General features: G+C 37.8%; 1 protein-coding gene across 1 annotated transcript; it reads right to left on the bottom strand.

Moving 5' to 3' along the window:
• Nucleotides 1-2369: 2369 nt before the first annotated feature.
• Nucleotides 2370-18978, bottom strand: Smp_150700 (pol-related; the record flags this gene model as incomplete). The annotated part of the gene is made up of 8 exons (XM_018790655.1): nt 18889-18978; nt 18683-18850; nt 17333-17449; nt 16073-16150; nt 13699-13922; nt 8768-8924; nt 4888-4970; nt 2370-2412 (listed from the first exon to the last, which is right to left on the bottom strand). The coding sequence occupies exons 1-8, from the start codon at nt 18949-18951 to the stop codon at nt 2370-2372; spliced, it is 933 nt and encodes a 310-aa protein (XP_018646053.1). The 5' UTR covers nt 18952-18978.
• Nucleotides 18979-19304: the final 326 nt, after the last annotated feature.

The following is a 19304-nucleotide window of genomic DNA, read 5'->3' on the forward strand; positions in this document are numbered from 1 at the left end:
GTTACGTGTATCATCTTTGTTTAACACGATAGATTCAACCATGTGACTACTTTTTTCTACCTATTAACTAAATAAAGATTCAGAACACTATGTAGGTTAAAGCACATGTATATGACAAATACAAAAGATAAAGAAATTTAAATAACAAATTAGATATCTATCTATCTGTAATAACGATCCGGTTTCTTTGTTTACACGAATGGGACGTTAATTTACCTTAGACGAATATCTACACTAGATTCCCCCCCCTGTGTCGTCTACTCTACACGACATCAACAAACAACTCAGATCAAGAACACGTGATTAGCCTGACTAGAACGTAAATATATTTCCACGTCAAAACCCGACACAATCCAACAACAATGAACAATCAATCAATAATAATAAGGATAGGGGAATATATAACTCATCTGACACCTATCAGACTATCTACATATTTGACTAAGCAGACAATCAATCATTATCATTCTCGTCCACACATTACTATCTCTCTTTCTGCAAACATTAATCGATCACTGTTTAATTTCACCTACACAAAAAAAAATTATGAATAGTTTCATAGTATTTCGGTACCGAATTGATATGAAACATTGAAGAACTAAGTACCTGTTTATATTCGATAATTTCGATATTTGATTATATTTTCCTTGAAAATTCTTAGACTATATTGTCAGATAGAACGTTGAACTTACTTCATATTCCTTTGCTGAGATTAAAAGTCGAAATATCTATGTGTATTTTATGAGCTTTGATTGAGATCATGGATTGATGAATGTTAGACCACCGTTGTAAACCTGGACAGCCGTTCCTTCCTAGTATGGGACTCCCCACGATACCGAACGCGGGACTCAAACCAACGACATCCGGTCTTTTGAGCGAACGCCTAATCTCTAGACCATTGAGCCGATATCCAACGGTATTGGTGTCTAACTTCAACTACACTAGGACAAGACGGTCGTTCAGTGCTTCCAGGTTTTCATTAGTAGCCTAACAATCATTGATTCATGATCTCAATCAAAAAACAATCTCCACAACCCCACACTGATATTTTATGAGTGTCAACCGTTGGTGGGTAAATTATTGATTGTATGTATTTGGAACCTATAGGAAAATAGATTAAGATAGGGGTGCAGAAATACGTCCAATCAGACTCATACACACTATTGCATAATGGACTAATGATCTAAATTACAGTAAGTTACGTAATGAAAAATTCAATGAACTTAATAAAGTAACACTTAAAATAAAAAAAGATCAGGAATAAAATGAGATTACATCACTGCAACCGACTTTATATCATGCTACCCAACTCTTCTAAACATAAATTACAACTATTATAGGCAAAGATAGATAGTGGCTAGCAGTGGAATCCAGGACGCGCGTTTCGTTTTATTTGGGACTCGTTAGCCGGATGAACCTGCATCTCAAAGTTGATGTTCACTTTGAGACTCGAATCCAGTACCGTTCTCTTCATAAGCCATCACGTTAGGACGAAACGCACGTCCTGGATTACACTGTTAGCCACTATTCATCTTTGTTTAGAATATTTGTGAATAAAGGCAATATCGAGGTAATATCCAGAGTATACACATATTGCAATAAGACATTGATCAACTGCAGTTGTAAATATCAATGGGAAGATTCAATTAAACAATACCAAGTGAATTTATAATATTAAAACTGTTGAATTGATCTTTATCAAGAAATATAATACACCTAAACAAACATGACAAATATCAACAGTCCATAAGTTCATTGATTGGTTCACATATTTTATTATCCATTGCCCCTAAATGCCCTAGTACGGCAGAGAGTGGAGAGAGTCCACTCTCTCTCTCGAAATACTTTCACATGGCTACGCATACATAGCCTCTGACAGGGAAGTCCTACTCACTGCCTTCTCACAGTTGCGGGTGTGTTGTTTACAATATTTAGAGGACGAAAAGCGAATATCCGGCGCTTTAACATGATTGGTGGACATGAAAAGTCCATCTAGGGGAGTTGGAAAACCCTGATTCAAAACAAATGGTGCACATGAGCTGGCTCCAGTATCCTGAAGGAACAAATGGCGATGAATCAATCGCTGGTTACTGGCTACCATGGGATTGCATCTCCTCACGATGCTCCACTGTCTTGTGTATCAGATTTTTAGGTCAAAGGCTCCGGGTGTGGCCCCTTAAGAAAACCACCTGTTTCGGTTTGGGAACCTGGGCAGTACCACAGCTCATATGTATCTGGTGCCCCTTTGTACCAATATTTATGTGTTTAAATAAATAAATTACTATTTATCATTGAAGCATTGTATAATAGTAAAAAAAATAGATAAACATAGTCCATTCTAAATGAACAACTGTATCAATTGTTCCCATTCAATAATCTTCTTTAAATGGATATTCAGGATGATCAATCATTCTATTAATAAAGAAACAAGATAAACATTAGGTGAATTCATTGAATATAAATATGAATGATGAATAAATAAGCAAGAACTGACATAAATATCTATATAATAATATGGAGTAATTAGATATCTCATTGATGAACGAGAAGGATCTGATGCAGACTTAAAAGCGAGGATTGATAAAGCATGGAGAGTATTCCTACAATTGAAGAATATATATGGAACTCAAAACAACTGTCAACCAATATCAAGGTCAGAATCTTTAATACGAACGTCAAGATAGTTCTACTGTATGGATCTGAAACTTGGAGAACTACGATAACTAATGTCGAAAATGTACAAGTATTTATAAGCAATTTTCTACAAAAGATACTCAATATCCGTTGGCCGTATACCATTAGCAACAGCTTACTGTGGGAGGAAACAAATCAACTTCCAGCTAAAGAAATTAGCAAAAGACATTGGGAATAGACAGAACACACATGGAGTAGATAATCAAACTGCATCACGAGGCGAGCGCCAACTTGGAGTTGTGAAGGGAAACAGAAAAGAGGATGGCTGAAGAACACACTACCTCGGGAATTAGAAGCAGAAATGAAAAAAATGAATAGCAACTGGAAAGGATTGCCCGGGATAGGGTTGAATGGAAAGTGCTAGTGAGCGGCCTATGCTCCTCCATGAGCGGTAACAGGTGTTAGTAAGTAAGTAAGATATCTCACAAATGATAAACGCACAAAATTAGCTAAGATTTGTTTTACTTCTCCAAAGAATGAGACATACGTCATTGGTTGAGAAATGTGTAGTCTATCTGATTAAATTAAATGTACTTTCATATACTTACATATCTACAGATTGATGAGATAAAAGTGACCAGTTTTATCTGCTAATCGAATTCAAATAATCGAAAAACAATTCAGTCAGTCACATACCTTTAATAATTTGACATTATCTGTATTATAATCTTTTTTAAAATGATTGACGGCATAGACACGAAGTCCCGAAGTCTCAGTTTCCTTAAGACTGTATATACACTTTGATGATAATCGTCAACTAGCAAGAAACCCTAAATCGAAAGCTCCCTAAAATCTGCTCCAAACCATTTCGAACTTACACTGCGTTAAAGATTTTTTGCTTATACAAACTGAGAGAACAAGGAATATTGAAGTTATGAGGACCCACTTATTCTATAGAGCGTTTAGATAAATAAGAAGTTACATAAAACAATCTAAAAGAATTGCAACAGATAAATAAATGGTTTCTAGTTTAGATCATTCACTGGCTCTGACTAGGGACTATTGAAAAGATATTTTTGTTCTTGTGTGGGACTTCTCTGCTGTGTCCACCCCACAACATTCCAATAACAATCCCCACAAATCTTTTGTGTTAATAAAATGAAAAATCCAAACTGTTGTTTAGGTATATTATTCAAGTATCGATATGGCAGCTTAGAGACTTGTCATTCATAATCGTTATTAGAAAAATCTTGTTAAAAGTGTTACTTAAGTGAAGATGATTGGTGACATATTAATTATCAGATACTGTGGAGAATGTTTATTTTGTAGTTACTGTGTATTATCAGCTAAAGGAGTAATGCGAATTAAATGGTGTTGAACACATGTTTAGTTCAAGCTTGCTGACTTATTTGCACAGTTATAATTTTCAACTGCTTTTAACACTATAAAAAATATGGGTGATGGCTAGCAATGGAATGGAGGACGAGCGTTTCGTCCTATTTGGGACTCGTTATCTGGATGTACCTGTATCTCAGAGTTGATGCTCCCTGCAGGACTCAAACCCAGTACCGTTTGCTTCAAACGCCATCACGTTATCCACTTACCTACTGACTCCCGTTAGCCACAAACTTGTGTAATAGGATGAAGTTTTAAATTCATTTTGTATTGTTTATTTGAATCTTCTCATTGATATTAAGGATTGCCATTGATCAACTTCTTATTGGCATATGTTCATCCAGCTGATGAGTCCTGAATAGGACGAAACGTGCATCCTGGATTACATTGCTACCCACTATTCATCTTTGCTTACAATGCTTGTGACTTAAGGCAATATCATTTGGTCAATTACAATTCAAACTCATTACTAAAGGATTATTTCAAAACTGTTGGGAGTGGATAGAACATACATTAAAGAAATCACCAATGTGCATTACAAGGTAAGCCTTAACTTGAAATCCGAAAGGGAAGCGGAAAAGAGGAAGGTCAAAAAACACATTAAGCCGGGAAATAGAAGCAGATATGAAAAGGATGAATAACAACTGGAAAGAACTAGAAAAAATTGCCCAGGACAGAGTTGGATGGAGAATGCTGGTGTGCGGCCTATGCTCCTCCATGAGGGGTAACAGGCGTAAGTAAGTAAGTAAGTAAGTATATAGAGCCAAAGCATAACTTGCTCAGTTGCGGTGTTGTTTAGTGATATAAACATAAAGTTTAAGATATATAAAGTAAACAAATAAACGTCCATAAATTTACCCAAGCATTTTAAATTTACGTTGATTTAATCCATTCGTATTCAGCTGATGCATTTCATCATTTGTTAGTTCAAAATCAAATATCTGAGAATGAGAAAGAAGGAAAATTGAATAAAAAATTGTAACTATTGTTGTTTTTTTGTGTGCATGAATACATAAGTAAATCCATAGTGTACATCTTTCCAAACTAACTACATAGTATGTAATCAGCTACAACGTAGAACCAGGCATATATATGCATCGGTCCAAGTTGACATACCTCATCAGCACAACAAGATGAACACCGGATTCATAGAAATAGTTAATTTAGTGATGAGAGTATATAAAAGAAAGATTGTATATAAGGATATAGAACAGGAAGAAGGAAAGATATGAAGCCATTTTAATTTCATAGTTCAAGGGAAGATAAAGAGTGTATACACCAATGTGATCGAGTCTGAGCCATGTCACATAGAGTCTCCAACTTAGTAGTCTGCATCTGCCAACATGGCTCATATTAGAAGTTAGTAACTTCAAGCACTGATGCCACGTTTTGGTTTGGCCGCCCCCAACTCTCTTCCAACTATCGCCAATATTAGTTAACATTGCGCGTCATAGTAATCGGTGTTCAGGCATACGTAACACGTGGCCCAACCATCTCAGTCGATGAAGATTCAGGACCTCATCAACTGATTTACTACCATTCCCTTATATTCCGCGTCTAACCTCACTATTACTTACCATGTGATAAAACTTTATTCAATAGTACATAACTATATACTGGTAAAATATATTTTAAACAACGATCTAATTAAATATCAACTTTTTAAAACATTCAAATGAGGAATAAAAGTTCGAACTAAACAAACGCAAACAATGAAAAATGATAAAGAAAAACAAACCATACCAAACTAAGTCATAAATTACAAATACTGTTACTCAGCCAGTTAGTCAGCCACAACGTAGAACTTCGTACGTACGTACATCAGTTCGAGTTGCCATACCACATTAGCACAGAGATACTAGGACAGAGTTATAATAGTCGTTAACTGTTTGTAAACAGATAAAGAGAGTGAATTTTTGATGATTAAAGGGTTAACAAACTATTACTTTATGATATCATAAAATATGTGTTTAAATCTATTAATTCTGATTGGATCCTGAAATTACATTTTTCCCCATACAATTTCTTTTTGTGTACTACATTATGCTACTTACAAATATTCAGTAACTAATTTCACTGTCAATCATTTTTAGGTGCAATAGGCACAATGTCCTCTATTGTTGTGTTAATTCATTAACTAGTTGCCCCCTAATGCCCTGGTACGATCGAGAGTGAGGACAGTCCGCTCTCCCTCTCGAAATGCTCTCATATGGCCACGCGTATACACCCTTTGCCTTCTCGTGGCGGGGGTGGTGTTTACAATATTGAGAGGATAAAAAGAGAAAAGCGGGTTGGTGACACGGAAAGTCCATTTGGGGAGTTGGAAAACCCTCATTCCAAACCAATGGTGTACATGGGCTCCAGTATCCTGAGGGAACAAATGGCGTATCAATCAATCGTTGGTCACCGGCTACCATGGGACTGCATCTTCTTACGATGCTCCACTGCCTTATGGATCAGCTCTTTAGGTCAAAGGCTCCGGGTGTGGCCCCCCAAGTAAATCACCTGCTTCAGTTTGGGCGCCTGGGCAGTATCACAGCCCTCACATAAATCGAATGAGATTTGTGTGGCGCATATGTATCTGGTGCTTCTTTGTACCAATATTTATGTGTTTAAATAAATAAAAATAAACACAAATCTGCACACGTTTTATGTAATGTTTTTATTACTCAAATAAATAAAGTAGTATACAATAAAATATGAATATATACAATCTTTAGTCATATAGAACCACACAGAAATTCAGAGCCGCCTTCAGGCGACGGTGTTAACATGTCACACAAAGTTACTGTGCGTCATTTCAACAAGTTGTGAGGTAAATTTGACCAATTTTTCATGGTTAAAATGGGAGGTGCAAAGGTTTCACAAGACTCTAGGCATTAAATGTGACGTATTAACAATCCGTCGATAGATAATGCCCATCTCCTCAAACCAGCTACAACGATAAACTAACAAACAGTGAAGGGTATTACTTCCAAAGTATAGTTTTTCTTAATCTTAAGGTTGGAATATGATGATATTGACCACATGAACTAAGATGATCTTTTGTCTAAGTAAGAAACATATGAGCAACAGATCTACAAGTATGGACTTGAATTATTATTCTTAATGATAATCATTAATTATATTAATCGCTATATATGTGCATAGTGAAATCACGATAGCTATGTGGAAAATCTTTGTAAAAGTAGTAAACTATATTTACGTCTAATTTTAATAAATACATACTATTGATCAGTGAGTTAGGGATAAAATTTTGAAAAAAGCTTCAGCTGAAAACTTAAAAATTCACATGTATTTGACATTGTTTACTTATTTATTTGAACACAATAATATTGGTACAAAGGGGCACCAGATATATATATATATATGCTCCACACAAATCTCATTTGATTTCTGTGAGGGCTGTGATACTGCCCAGGTGCCCAAACTGAAGCAGGTGGTTTTCTTAGAGGACCACACCTGGAACCTTTGACCTAAAGAGCTGATCTATAAGGCAGTGGAGCATCGTAAGGAGATGCAGCCCCATGGTAGCCGGTGACCAACGATTGATTGATACGCCATTTGTTCCCTCAGGATACTGGAGCCCATGTACACCATTGGTTTGGTATGAGGGTTTTCCAACTCTCCTAGGTGGACTTTCTGTGTCTACCAACCCGGTTACAGCGCCAGTCATTCGCTTTTTATTCTCTCAATATTGTAAACAACACCCCCGCCACTATGAGAAGGCAGTGAGTTGGACTTCCCTGGCAGAGGCAATATACGCGTGGCCATATGAGAGCATTTCGGGGAGGGAGGGTGGACTCTCCCCACTCTCGGCCGTACCAGGGCATTTGGGGGCATTGACATTGTTACATAACCTATTATTCTCATCTGCGTAAAATGAAATATAACCAACCAGTCATATAAAATAGTGTTTCCTCGTATCAAAGGTTACAGATGATATACTCGGCAAACCCTGACGAGTCACCTGCTATAATAATGGCATTTTGTAGGTGAGCGGTAGGCGTGAATAGACTATTATGCATAAACGAAGACAAAGTTACCAACTACACTTCTCTGTCTAAATCATTCTGGGAGCACAGATACATAGTTTAGAGTTGTAAAGGGAGTTTTTTAAATTCTAAGCAATGTATTAGTAGTAGTTTGCCGTGGTCAGAGACGACATTTTTGTAATGTTGTGTTGTCAAATTTTCGTTGGACTGTCGGTGACATTTTAAACATATTTATTCACGATTGCTCTTCACCTTGCTGGTGAGTGGCCTATGCTCCTCCACGAGGGGTAACAGGCAAAAGTAAGTAAGTAAGCTCTTCGCCTTAATCACTTTTCCAACAAATATTCACATAAGGAGATTTATATATTGGATTAGAAGGAGAGGATCAGAATAGGAATAATGGTTGTTGCATCCAATATAATTGGATCGCAATTGAGAGTCTTTCATTATTTAGACAAATTATATTAACAGCAACAGTCAATATCATTTTTGATAAGTGAAACTGTCTTATGGTAAGTATGGATTAAAAGTAAGCAGGGTCGTGGATGCGCACTACTGAGGAGTCCAATACAGAGGTCAAATGGCTGTCTGGTGCTTCTAGGTTTCTAATGGTAGTCAGCCTAAGATCGACTAATGAATTCAACTAATAAGATTGGTTTTGTCAAGCAATAACTCAATTCTGTTTACATAAAAATGACCTCTTCTCGAAAAACACAACAAAAAAGAATTAACGACAAACAAACCTGAAAATTTTCTATTATTCTATCATTAGTAATTGATTTTGGTACAACGGTTATATCACGTTGAAGTAAGTAACGTAGCAAAATTTGTGCTGGTGTTCTATTGTGCTTTTGTGCAATTGAAATTACCCAAGGTTCAGTTAATAAATTTGCTGATAAACTACAAAAAAAGATTTTTGTTTGAGAAAAAAAAACAAACAAATGAAACTGTTGAAAATTATTACTGATTTAAATATGAGGACGATCTCAATGTATGTATGCCAAAGTCCTACTCACTGCCTTCTCGTACCATGGGTGTTATTTACGAAATTGAGAGGACAAAAAGCGAATGTTCGGCGCTTTAACAGGATAGGTGGATACGGAAAGTCCACCTAGGGGAGTTGGAAAACCCTCATTTCAAACCAATGGTGAACTTGGACTCCAGTATCCTGAAGGAACAAATGCGTAGGAGTCAATCGTTGGTCACTGGCTACCATGGGAATACATCTCCGCACGATGCTCCACTATCTTGTGGATCTGACCTTCAGGTCGGAGGCTCCGGGTGTGGCCCCCTTAAGAAAACCACCTGCTTTAGTCTGGGAAGTATCACAGCCCTCACACAAATCAAATGAGATTTGTGTGGCTCATATGTATCTGGTGCTTCCTTGTACCAATATTAATGTGTTTAAATAAATAATGCCGATTTCTACCTCTTCACAACGCCTTGCAATAAATGAATTCTTGTTTTCTTATTGAATGCTAGTTTGTTGTTTATGGGTCTCACACATATATCTGTCGAAATTGTCAAATCGTTAATTTTAGCCTAAGACATGAACAGCACTTAAACATCCTGTTGGGATTTCATACAGCTTGTACTATTGGAGATTTATTTTGCTATAGGCTTTTCCATTTGATCTCTCTTGGTCTTCTCGTGTTATATTGTTGTTGAAGGAATATTTTCATCTGACTTACTTACATAAAGAGGTTACATGCTTTTGGGATTACTCAACATTTACTTTTACGATTTGTTAGTTCTTGCATATCACCTATTATTCTTTACTCTTCTTCATTATTCCTTCCCAGGCTTTTGAGAAAAGACTGTGCTGTATTGTGGAAAGTGCTGAAGGTAGATAACAGGGTGTGTGGTGAATCTTTTAAGGTTATTATAAATATAGTTGTTGATAGACATTTAAAGTGTTACAAACTGTTAGCACGTATCATCTAAATGTAAATTGTTACTCCAGGACTGGCCTGCGTCAACACCTGAACTAAGTAGTCGAACGCGTCGATAACTTCACTTATCGTGGAATTCTGATCAGCCCAAATGGGTTGGTGTCTGACGAAATCTCAGCACGGATTCAAAACGCTCGTTTGGCTTTTGCCAATTTACGTCACTTATGGCGAAGTCGAGATATCCGTCTATCAATTAAGGGACGAGTATACTGCGCAGTAGTTCGTTCTGTTCTACTTTACGGCTATGAAACATGGCCATTAAGAGTAGAAGATACTCGTAAGTTACTAGTATTTGACCACAGATGTCTTAGAAATATTGCTCGCATCTGTTGGGATCACCGGGTAAGTAATAGTGAGGTTAGACATAGGGTATTAGGGAATGATGGTAAATCAGTTGATGAGGTCATGAATGTTCATCGACTGAGATGGTTGGGTCACGTGTTACGTATGCCTGAACACCGATTACCACGAAGCGCAATGCTGATCAGTGTAGGGGATGGTTGGAAAAGAGTTAGGGCCGGCCAAACCAAAACATGGCATCAGAGCTTGAAGTCACTAGCTTCTAGTCTGAGCCATGTTGGCAGATGCAGACTACCTGGTTGGTGTCCGCGTGACTATCGTAACCAATGGTTGGAGACTCTAGGTGATGTGGCTCAGAATCGATCACAATGGCGTAGGTGTATACACTCTTTATCTTCCCTTAAACCTTAAGATTAAGATTGCTTCATAACGTTCTTTCTTCCTATATTATATCCTTATATACTACCACCACTAAATTAACTATTTCTATGAATCCAGTGTTCATCTTGTTGTGATAACGAGGTATGGCAACTTGGACCGATGCATAAATGTGCCTGGTCCTACGTTGTAGCTGACTGACTGACTGATCATCTTATCGGATACTAACTATACACTTTATTCACACCTTTCTCTTTGTATATCTTCTGTCACAATGAAACTACAATACATAAGAATCCATGCACACAAGCAAAGGTACAAAAGCTTTACAACAATACCTTACATAGAAAACATACCATTTGACGAACAGGTTATTAGACCTGATCTAGTCAATAACTTGTATTTGTATTTGTTCGCAATGATCGCGAACAATGGTGGGTAGCGAAAGCAAGAGAGATGGGAAAGGCAGCGGGAATAGGTAACAGCAGACAACTGTTCAGACTTGTCAAGGAAACCGCTTTCAGAAACCTAACTGTTTTCGAAACTATCTCGAAAAGAGATGGACATATTATTCACTCTCAATCCAGGAGATTGGATCGATGGGCAGAACATTTTAGGGATCAGTTCAACTGGCCTTCAGCCACACTTCGGTTTCCCACAATCCCCAGTCGACCTGAATGGCAAGTTGATGTAAGGTGAGCAGCAGGCCCTGACAGGTTTACCCATGAAATTTTTAAGGATGGTGGTCCAGTTTTAGCAATGAGATTGACTGAGGTCTTAGGTAGAATCTGGGGACTGGATGTAATTCCATCTGACTGGTCCCAATCACTGATTGTGCCAGTCTATAAGAAAGGACAAAAGTCCTTTTGTGACAATCACAGAGGAATCAGTTTGACTAACATAGTGTCTAAAATATTAGCTTCAATAATACTTCGACGTCTAACTGAAGCTCGTGAAGAGCAGACTAGAGAACACCAAGCTGTTTTTCGACCTGGACGAGTTGTATAGACCAGATATTCACACTACGTCCGGTCCTGGAACATAGACACGCACATTCAGATGTCCTACAATAGTGGTATTTCTGGACCTTAAGGCGGCATTTGACTCTGTTGATCGCGAGGTTCTATGGCAGTGTTTGTGTTATGATGAAGCGATTAAAAGTTCCTTAATCTGAGAACGGGACAAAGACTCTGTGACCAAAGACCAAGAAACTAGTTGTTCTGACGCGTCCCAGCCCCGCTAACTAGAGTGAGAAGTCCAAGTTCAAAGTGGAGAAAATATATTCCGCAAGCATCCAGAAGCACAAGCAATCACGGCAAGTCTAGTCGGAAATACACTCATTTGTATATTGGTTTGTACACCCATTTTTAATTAATAATCAGAATAAATCACATATATGAAAAATACTTCATACAAGAATACCGTACACAATAAAATGTCATAGGGGAAAACAAAACAAGTACTACGCTGAGTGACCATCAAATTGAATTAAACGAAATTAGTATTGAATAAAAATCATAATAAGTAGTCAATCTAATTTTGACTTTTCTTCCCGTTATAACAGTTTGTCACTGAAAGGAGTACCAAAGAAGTACATTAACCTTATAAAGGCTGACTACTCGAACACAACTGGCCGAATGAGAGCTTATGGCGAACTGTCATAAAATCTGATTACCTCAAGTGGTGTTCGTTAGGGCTGTTTACGTGCTCTTAGAAATAACACTTTTGTCATCTACATTTCCAGGAAATGAACTTTTACCGGGAGATTCACTTGCTGATTTAGAATATGTCGATGACACAGTTCTTTTTGGTGAAGACAAAGTGCCGAGTCTTCTGACTACCGTAGGCAACAATGTAAGCATGTTCAGGATGCGATTCTCCCCCTCGAAATGCAAAAAGTTACTTCTGGATTGGGTTGCACTGGCACCTGAAATAATGATAGGGAGTGAAGTAGTTGGGCGTGTTGACCGCTTCAATTATCTTGGGAGTCTCATCAGTCCTTGTGGTCCGGTGTTTGACGAAATCTCAGCACGGATACAGAAAGCTCGACTGGCTTTTGCCAACTTGCGTCATTTATGATGTAAGCAAGATATCCGTCTAGCAACCAAAAGACAGGTTTACTGCGCAGCATTTCGTTCCGTCCTACTTTATGTCTGCGAAACGGCCAGAAAGAATAGAGGATATTAGTAGCTTACTAGTATTCGATCATAGGTGTCTTCGAAGCATTGCTCGTATATCCTGGGACCACCGAGTAAGTAATGCAGTTGTTAGGAAACGGATACTAGGTAAGGATGGCAAATCAGTAGTAGGAGTAGTGAGACTTCATCAGTTGAGATGGCTGGGACACGTGCTACGTGTGCCCAACCACCGACTGCCTCGACGTGCGATGTTTTATGATGTAGAAGTAGGTTAGAAGAAAGATAGGGGCGACCAGACCAAAACGTGACACAAATTCATGAAGTCACTGACAATTGGACTGAGCCATATTGGTAGGTCTAGACTAGCTGGTTGGGATCCGTGAGACGATAGCAATCGATGATTAGAGACCTTGAATGACATGGCTCAAAATCGTTTGCAATGGCGCTGGCGCATACACTCTTTGTGTTCTCCCGAATCCTAATATTCTGAATTCTTCATGTCTCTATCTTTTTTCTCTTTCCAAATTTATTTCACTGTATTATACTCCTTCAATAACATCTTCAAACCCTAATCTTTCCGAATGCTGCTTATATTTTTCCTACTTCTACCACTATGGGATTTGAATCGACAACTGCATCTCTGTGCTAATGTGGTATGGCAACTCGAACTGATGTACGTACGTACGAAGTTCTACGTTGTGACTGACTGACTGACGAGTTGTTGACGAGTGTTTATCAGCACTTAAAGCCGGGTAATATGATATTGGTTACTACTTAGGAATCACTAAATTTCATAACCTAACTTGCTATATAATTACAAGTGTGCGGAGCTGTAAAGGTGATTGGATCAACATATACCAACAATGCACCAAATACATGAAAGGATATATGGTAAAGTTTACTTACGGTGAACGAGCAGGTGAACCAAGCGGGGCATAAGCAGTCACAGTCAAACCGACTGACTGAGCATATTCAACTAATTTTGTGTTAGGAAAATTGGCATGAACTTCAATTTGCAAATTAACTGGTTTAATACGACAATGTTTAAGAATATTTTCAATTTGTCGTCTATTGAAATTTGATAAACCAATCGATTTGACTAAACCTTCGTCGACCAGGTTTTCCATCGCCTTAAGAGATAAAGAAAGAATAATAATAATAATAATGTGTTTGTGAATACATGCACAATGCATACAACTGGTACATTATTTCAGTGTAATCTGTACATACAGTTGTCACACAGAGAATTAGTAGAAATAATCCAATGTTCAACAGATAGCTGTCTTTTTCTTGATTGAGATCATGAACCGATTGGTGTTAGACCACTATTGAAAACCTCGAAGCACTGAACGGCCGTTTCGTCCTATCGTGCGACCCCTCAGCGGTGCACATCCACCATCACTCTCGCGGGGTTCGAACTCAGGGCCTTCGGTCTCGCGCGCGAAAGCTTAACCTCCGGACCAATTGGCTGGCATCCAACGGTGTTAATGTCTAAACCCCAACCAATCCACGAAATCGCTCGACCATGTTCCATTGTACTGAGGTAGATACCTGTCTCTACCTGATATGGATTAGCTACAATGGTCACGGCTTCTCACTAGAACTGAGAGAATTCCTTCACGAAGCTAGTCTAGCATCAATCGGTTCATAATCTCAATCGAAAACTTAATAATCTCCACTCTCACTCTCGAAATGCTCTCACACGGCCACGCGTATATAGCCTCTGCCAGAGATGTCCTACTCACTGCATTCTCGTACCACAGGTGTTGTTTACGAAATTGAGAGGATGAAAAGCGAATGTCCGGTGCTTTAACCGAGTTGGTGGACACGAGGGTCCATCTAGGGGAGTTGGAAAACCCTGATTTCAAACCAATGGTGCACATGGGCTCCAGTATCCTTATTGAACAAACGGCGTATAAACCCATTGTTGGTCACTGGCTATCATGAGACTGCATCACCTTACGATGCTCCACTGCCTTGTGGATCATATCTTCAGGTCAAAGGCTCCGGGTGTGGCCCCCTAAGAAAACCAGATGCTTCGATTTGGGCACCCGGATAGTATCACAGCTCTCACACAAATCAAATGAGATTTATGTGGCGCATATATATCTGATGCCCTTTTGTACCAACATTTATCTGTTTATTTAAACAATTAAATAGTTAAATCATAAAATCAGACGAATGATTATAAGTGTCTTTTATTAATATTGTTACTATTGAAGAGAAATAAAACTTAGTAAAAGAATTTTTTCCCGATGATTTCATTGACCTAGTCTGTACAACCGTAATTATATTTTTTTCCTAGCCTCTACTAAAATGTAATCAATAGAAGAAGAATAGTATCGCGCCACAGATCTGTGATCCAGGTACATGCAGTCGATGAACCCCAAATAGAACGAAACGCAGTACGAGAAGCTGGTCATCATGTAAGACCTAAGGCACTTTTCACGTAAAAATACATAATATTAGTAACTATACAATTCCACTTACCTTTGTCACTGGTTAAAAGTAAGAAATCAATGGTGATATTTCCATATTTCTGTGCACCATCGATTTGAAACCAAATCATCAGATTCAATTTTAGTATTGAATACAAGTGATTATTCTAGTGAAGAGTACACTAAAAAACGTATATCCACCAGCACATATATTCTGGATTTAAATGTAAGGTCCCCCCAGAGGTATTGTGATAATAAATCGATTATTATTCATTACTTAGGTTGACAAAATCAAATTTTGTAGGTACTGATTCTTTCACTATGATACTTATAAGGATAAAATCAACGAATAAATTCTAAATTAGAAGTGAAATTATCATATAAAAACTACTATTAATAACTCCGCCTGTAGCTCTTCTAGAGTTACTGCCGGTCCCAAGTCCGGGTAAAGGAGGAGCGTTGGGCATGGGGTTAGCGACCCCATCCCGTAGAAAAACTAACTCGATAAAAAAACGCCAGGAAATAGAAGCAGATATGAAAAGAATGAATAACAACTGGAGAGGAATGCCCTGGACAGAGTTAGATGGAGAATGCTGGTGAGCGGCCTATACTCCTCCACGAGGAGTAACAGGCGTAAGTAAGTAAGTAAGTACTACTATTAACTTTCAACTTGATTATAATCACTGTCAACAATATAAAACATGATTACAGATGACCTAAACAACAGAGTTAACTCATTAAGAAACTCATCGAAATATTCATTCTTTAAATGTGTGCTTTATATCATCACGCATCATTCAAGATACTTCTAGAGAAATTATTCATAGAATATCTGAACTAACCTTCCATGTTTCTTCAAGTGGAACTGTATCAAAGATTGGGTTATTATTCTCATCTGTAGGAAAATCAGAAGTACCAGCCTATAAACAGAATTAAATTGTAGATAAGTTGGGTAGCATCGAACAAAATGGATTTTATTACCACTGTTAATACTATTATTATTATTCTTAGGACTTGGAATGAATGTATATCATTAGACATTACCACATCTCATATCGCTGAAGAAAGAAATTGACAAGAAATTTATTTATTTGAGCACATAAATATTGGCAAAGGGGGGCACCAGATATATATGCGCCACACAGAAAATTGTCATTTCATTTAATTGTGTGAGGGCTATGATACTCCCCGGGTGCCCAAATCGAAACAGGTGGTGTTCTTAAGGAGAAACACCCCGAGCCTTTAACCTAAAAGTTTGATCCACGAGGCAGTGGAGCATCGTAAGGAGATGCAGTCCTATGATAGCCGATGACCAACGATTGATTCATACGCCATTTGTTCAATCAGGATACTGGGGTCCATGTGCACCATTGATTTGGAATCAGGGTTTTCCAACTCCCCTAGGTGGACTTTCCGTATCCACCAACCCGGTTAAAGCGCCGGACATTCGCTTTTCGTCCTCTCAATATTGTAAGCAACACCCCTGTCACGAGAAGGCAGTGAGTAGGACTTCCCTGGCAGAGGCTATTTACGCGTGGCCGTGTGAGAGCATTTCGAGAGAGGGCGGGCCCTCCCCACTCTTGGTCGTACCAGGGCATTTGTGGGGGGGCGACAAGATATTTGAAATACAACGATGGGTGATATTCCAAATTGGAATGAAAAAGCTATCCAGAAGAAATCAAGCATATTGTTAAAAGAAAACTTGGTTATGATGCTTGATTCAATATTTATATACTAAAGAAATTTATTTTCATTATACCATCCGTGACCGATTTTCTCCCAAGTTACTCAGCGTCTCCAACAACTAATAATTGTTGAGCAGTGGAATATCAAAAAGGAATTCTACATTTTGCGACAGGGCTCGAACTAGAAGTCATGACTTGGTATCATATATTCACTTGTCTACCTCTGGCTATTTCAAAACTTATGCTTATATCACTGATGTGTGCACAACTTTCATTTTAAACTGAAGTCTAAACTAGAAAAAAGATGAAAAACGTACACTACTAGATGAACCGTTTAAGTGTATACAACATTCACTGATTTTTCTTGCTTCACAATAGTTTTAATAAAGTGGAACACCCAGTTTTATAAACACTTACCTTGAAAGATACTGGGAAATGTATCAAATACAAGTCCAAATAGTTTAACCGTAAATTTCTTAGCGACATTTCACAGAAGCTCTTGACATTTTCTGGGTCATGTCCTGTATGCCATAACTAAAACATAAAAAAAAACAGTATCGTTATAATATTATTATCGGAAAATCGATTGATGAAGTAGTGAAACTTCATCAGTTGAGATGGCTGGGATACGTGTTACGCGTGCCCAACCACCGACTGCCTCGACGTGCGATATTCTATGGTGTAGAAGTAGGTTAGAAGAAAGATAGGGGCGACCAGACCAAAACGTGACACAAATTCATGAAGTCACTGACAATTGGACTGAGCCATATTGGTAGGTCTAGACTAGCTGGTTGGGATCCGTGAGACGATAGCAATCGATGATTAGAGACCTTGAATGACATGGCTCAAAATCGTTTGCAATGGCGCTGGCGCATACACTCTTTGTGTTCTCCCGAATCCTAATATTCTGAATTCTTCATGTCTCTATCTTTTTTCTCTTTCCAAATTTATTTCACTGTATTATACTCCTTCAACAACATCTTCAAACCCTAATCTTTCCGAATGCTGCTTATATTTTTCCTACTTCTACCACTATGGGATTTGAATCGACAACTGCATCTCTGTGCTAATGTGGTATGGCAACTCGAACTGATGTACGTACGTACGAAGTTATACGTTGTGACTGACTGATTATTGGAATGGATAATTTGTGGCAATTATTCAATTTTAGCACTGTTTACACCATATATTGGTGCTAGCTAAACAAACAAATAGTTCTGAACACATTTCGTCCCAGTATGGGAATTCACAGCAATTCATATACCACTTCTGTAACCATTCAACATAGGATACTCATGGCTCGTAGTAATCACGTTACTTGAGTTGATATGAAACAAATCTAACTGCGAAATATTCCACTAAAATCATTTTTATCGGTAATTGAACAAACTCTCCATACTAATTATAATTATTTGATGATCAATGATGATTAATATTGAGAAGCATTACAGAACTCATGACCGGTAGTGTTCAAGAATGTTAAGAATACAATAGTTATAGTCGATAACAATGAGTGACAGTCATTTAATATTTGTCAGGTTTGATTGCTACATGATTAGATTTTGGCACAGTGATTTTAAAGTGTTATGATTGGCGATCAACATGAAGATACTCAGTTCAATTTTGTGTGGGTTCATAAATGCACACTGCTAAACAGTACCATATTTTACCGATATAGCTATTCATCACCCTTTCGTTTTCAACAGTTGTTTAGGCAAAATCAATTTGTGACATTCACTATCTGAAAATATTATTACAACTACTTACTTTAGAAGTGATAAATAATTCATCTCTGTTCAATTTTAAAAGTTTCATTGACTCTTCTAAAGCTATACCAACTTCAATTTCATTTTTATAAATATAAGCACAATCTAAATGACGATAACCAACTTCTAAAGCTTTTTGTACAGCTGCACCAACTACATCTGATGGACTCTAAACAAGATCTTTATGATTAATATTTCATAGTTTACATTCCATGTACCAAGACCGACAACAGGAATAGAATGACCATTGCTCATTTTCATTGACTTCATATTTTTAAGATTCTTACGCTGAAAATGAATAAAAAATTAAGTTGGTTACTGAAGCTGGTTGATGTTTTGTTGTAAATACTGAAGTATCAGAATGATTGTGGTAATTTTAATAGTTGAATTCATGAGTCAATCTATGCTAGACCAACCTTTGAAAACCTCGAAGCACTGGGAGGCCTTTTCGTCCTAGTATGGGATTCCTCAACGGTGCGCATCCACGATTCCATATGCTAGACTCGGACACAGTGTAGCGAATAAGAACATGAGTGGGGACAATCGAATGTATTTTAGCACAACATCACAGAATATCTCATTAAAATATGAGAACCGTATAGTGAACAGTTAATTTGCAAAAT

The sequence above is a fragment of the Schistosoma mansoni genome, assembly GCF_000237925.1.
Source record: "Schistosoma mansoni, WGS project CABG00000000 data, supercontig 0041, strain Puerto Rico, whole genome shotgun sequence".
NCBI lineage: Eukaryota > Metazoa > Platyhelminthes > Trematoda > Strigeidida > Schistosomatidae > Schistosoma > Schistosoma mansoni.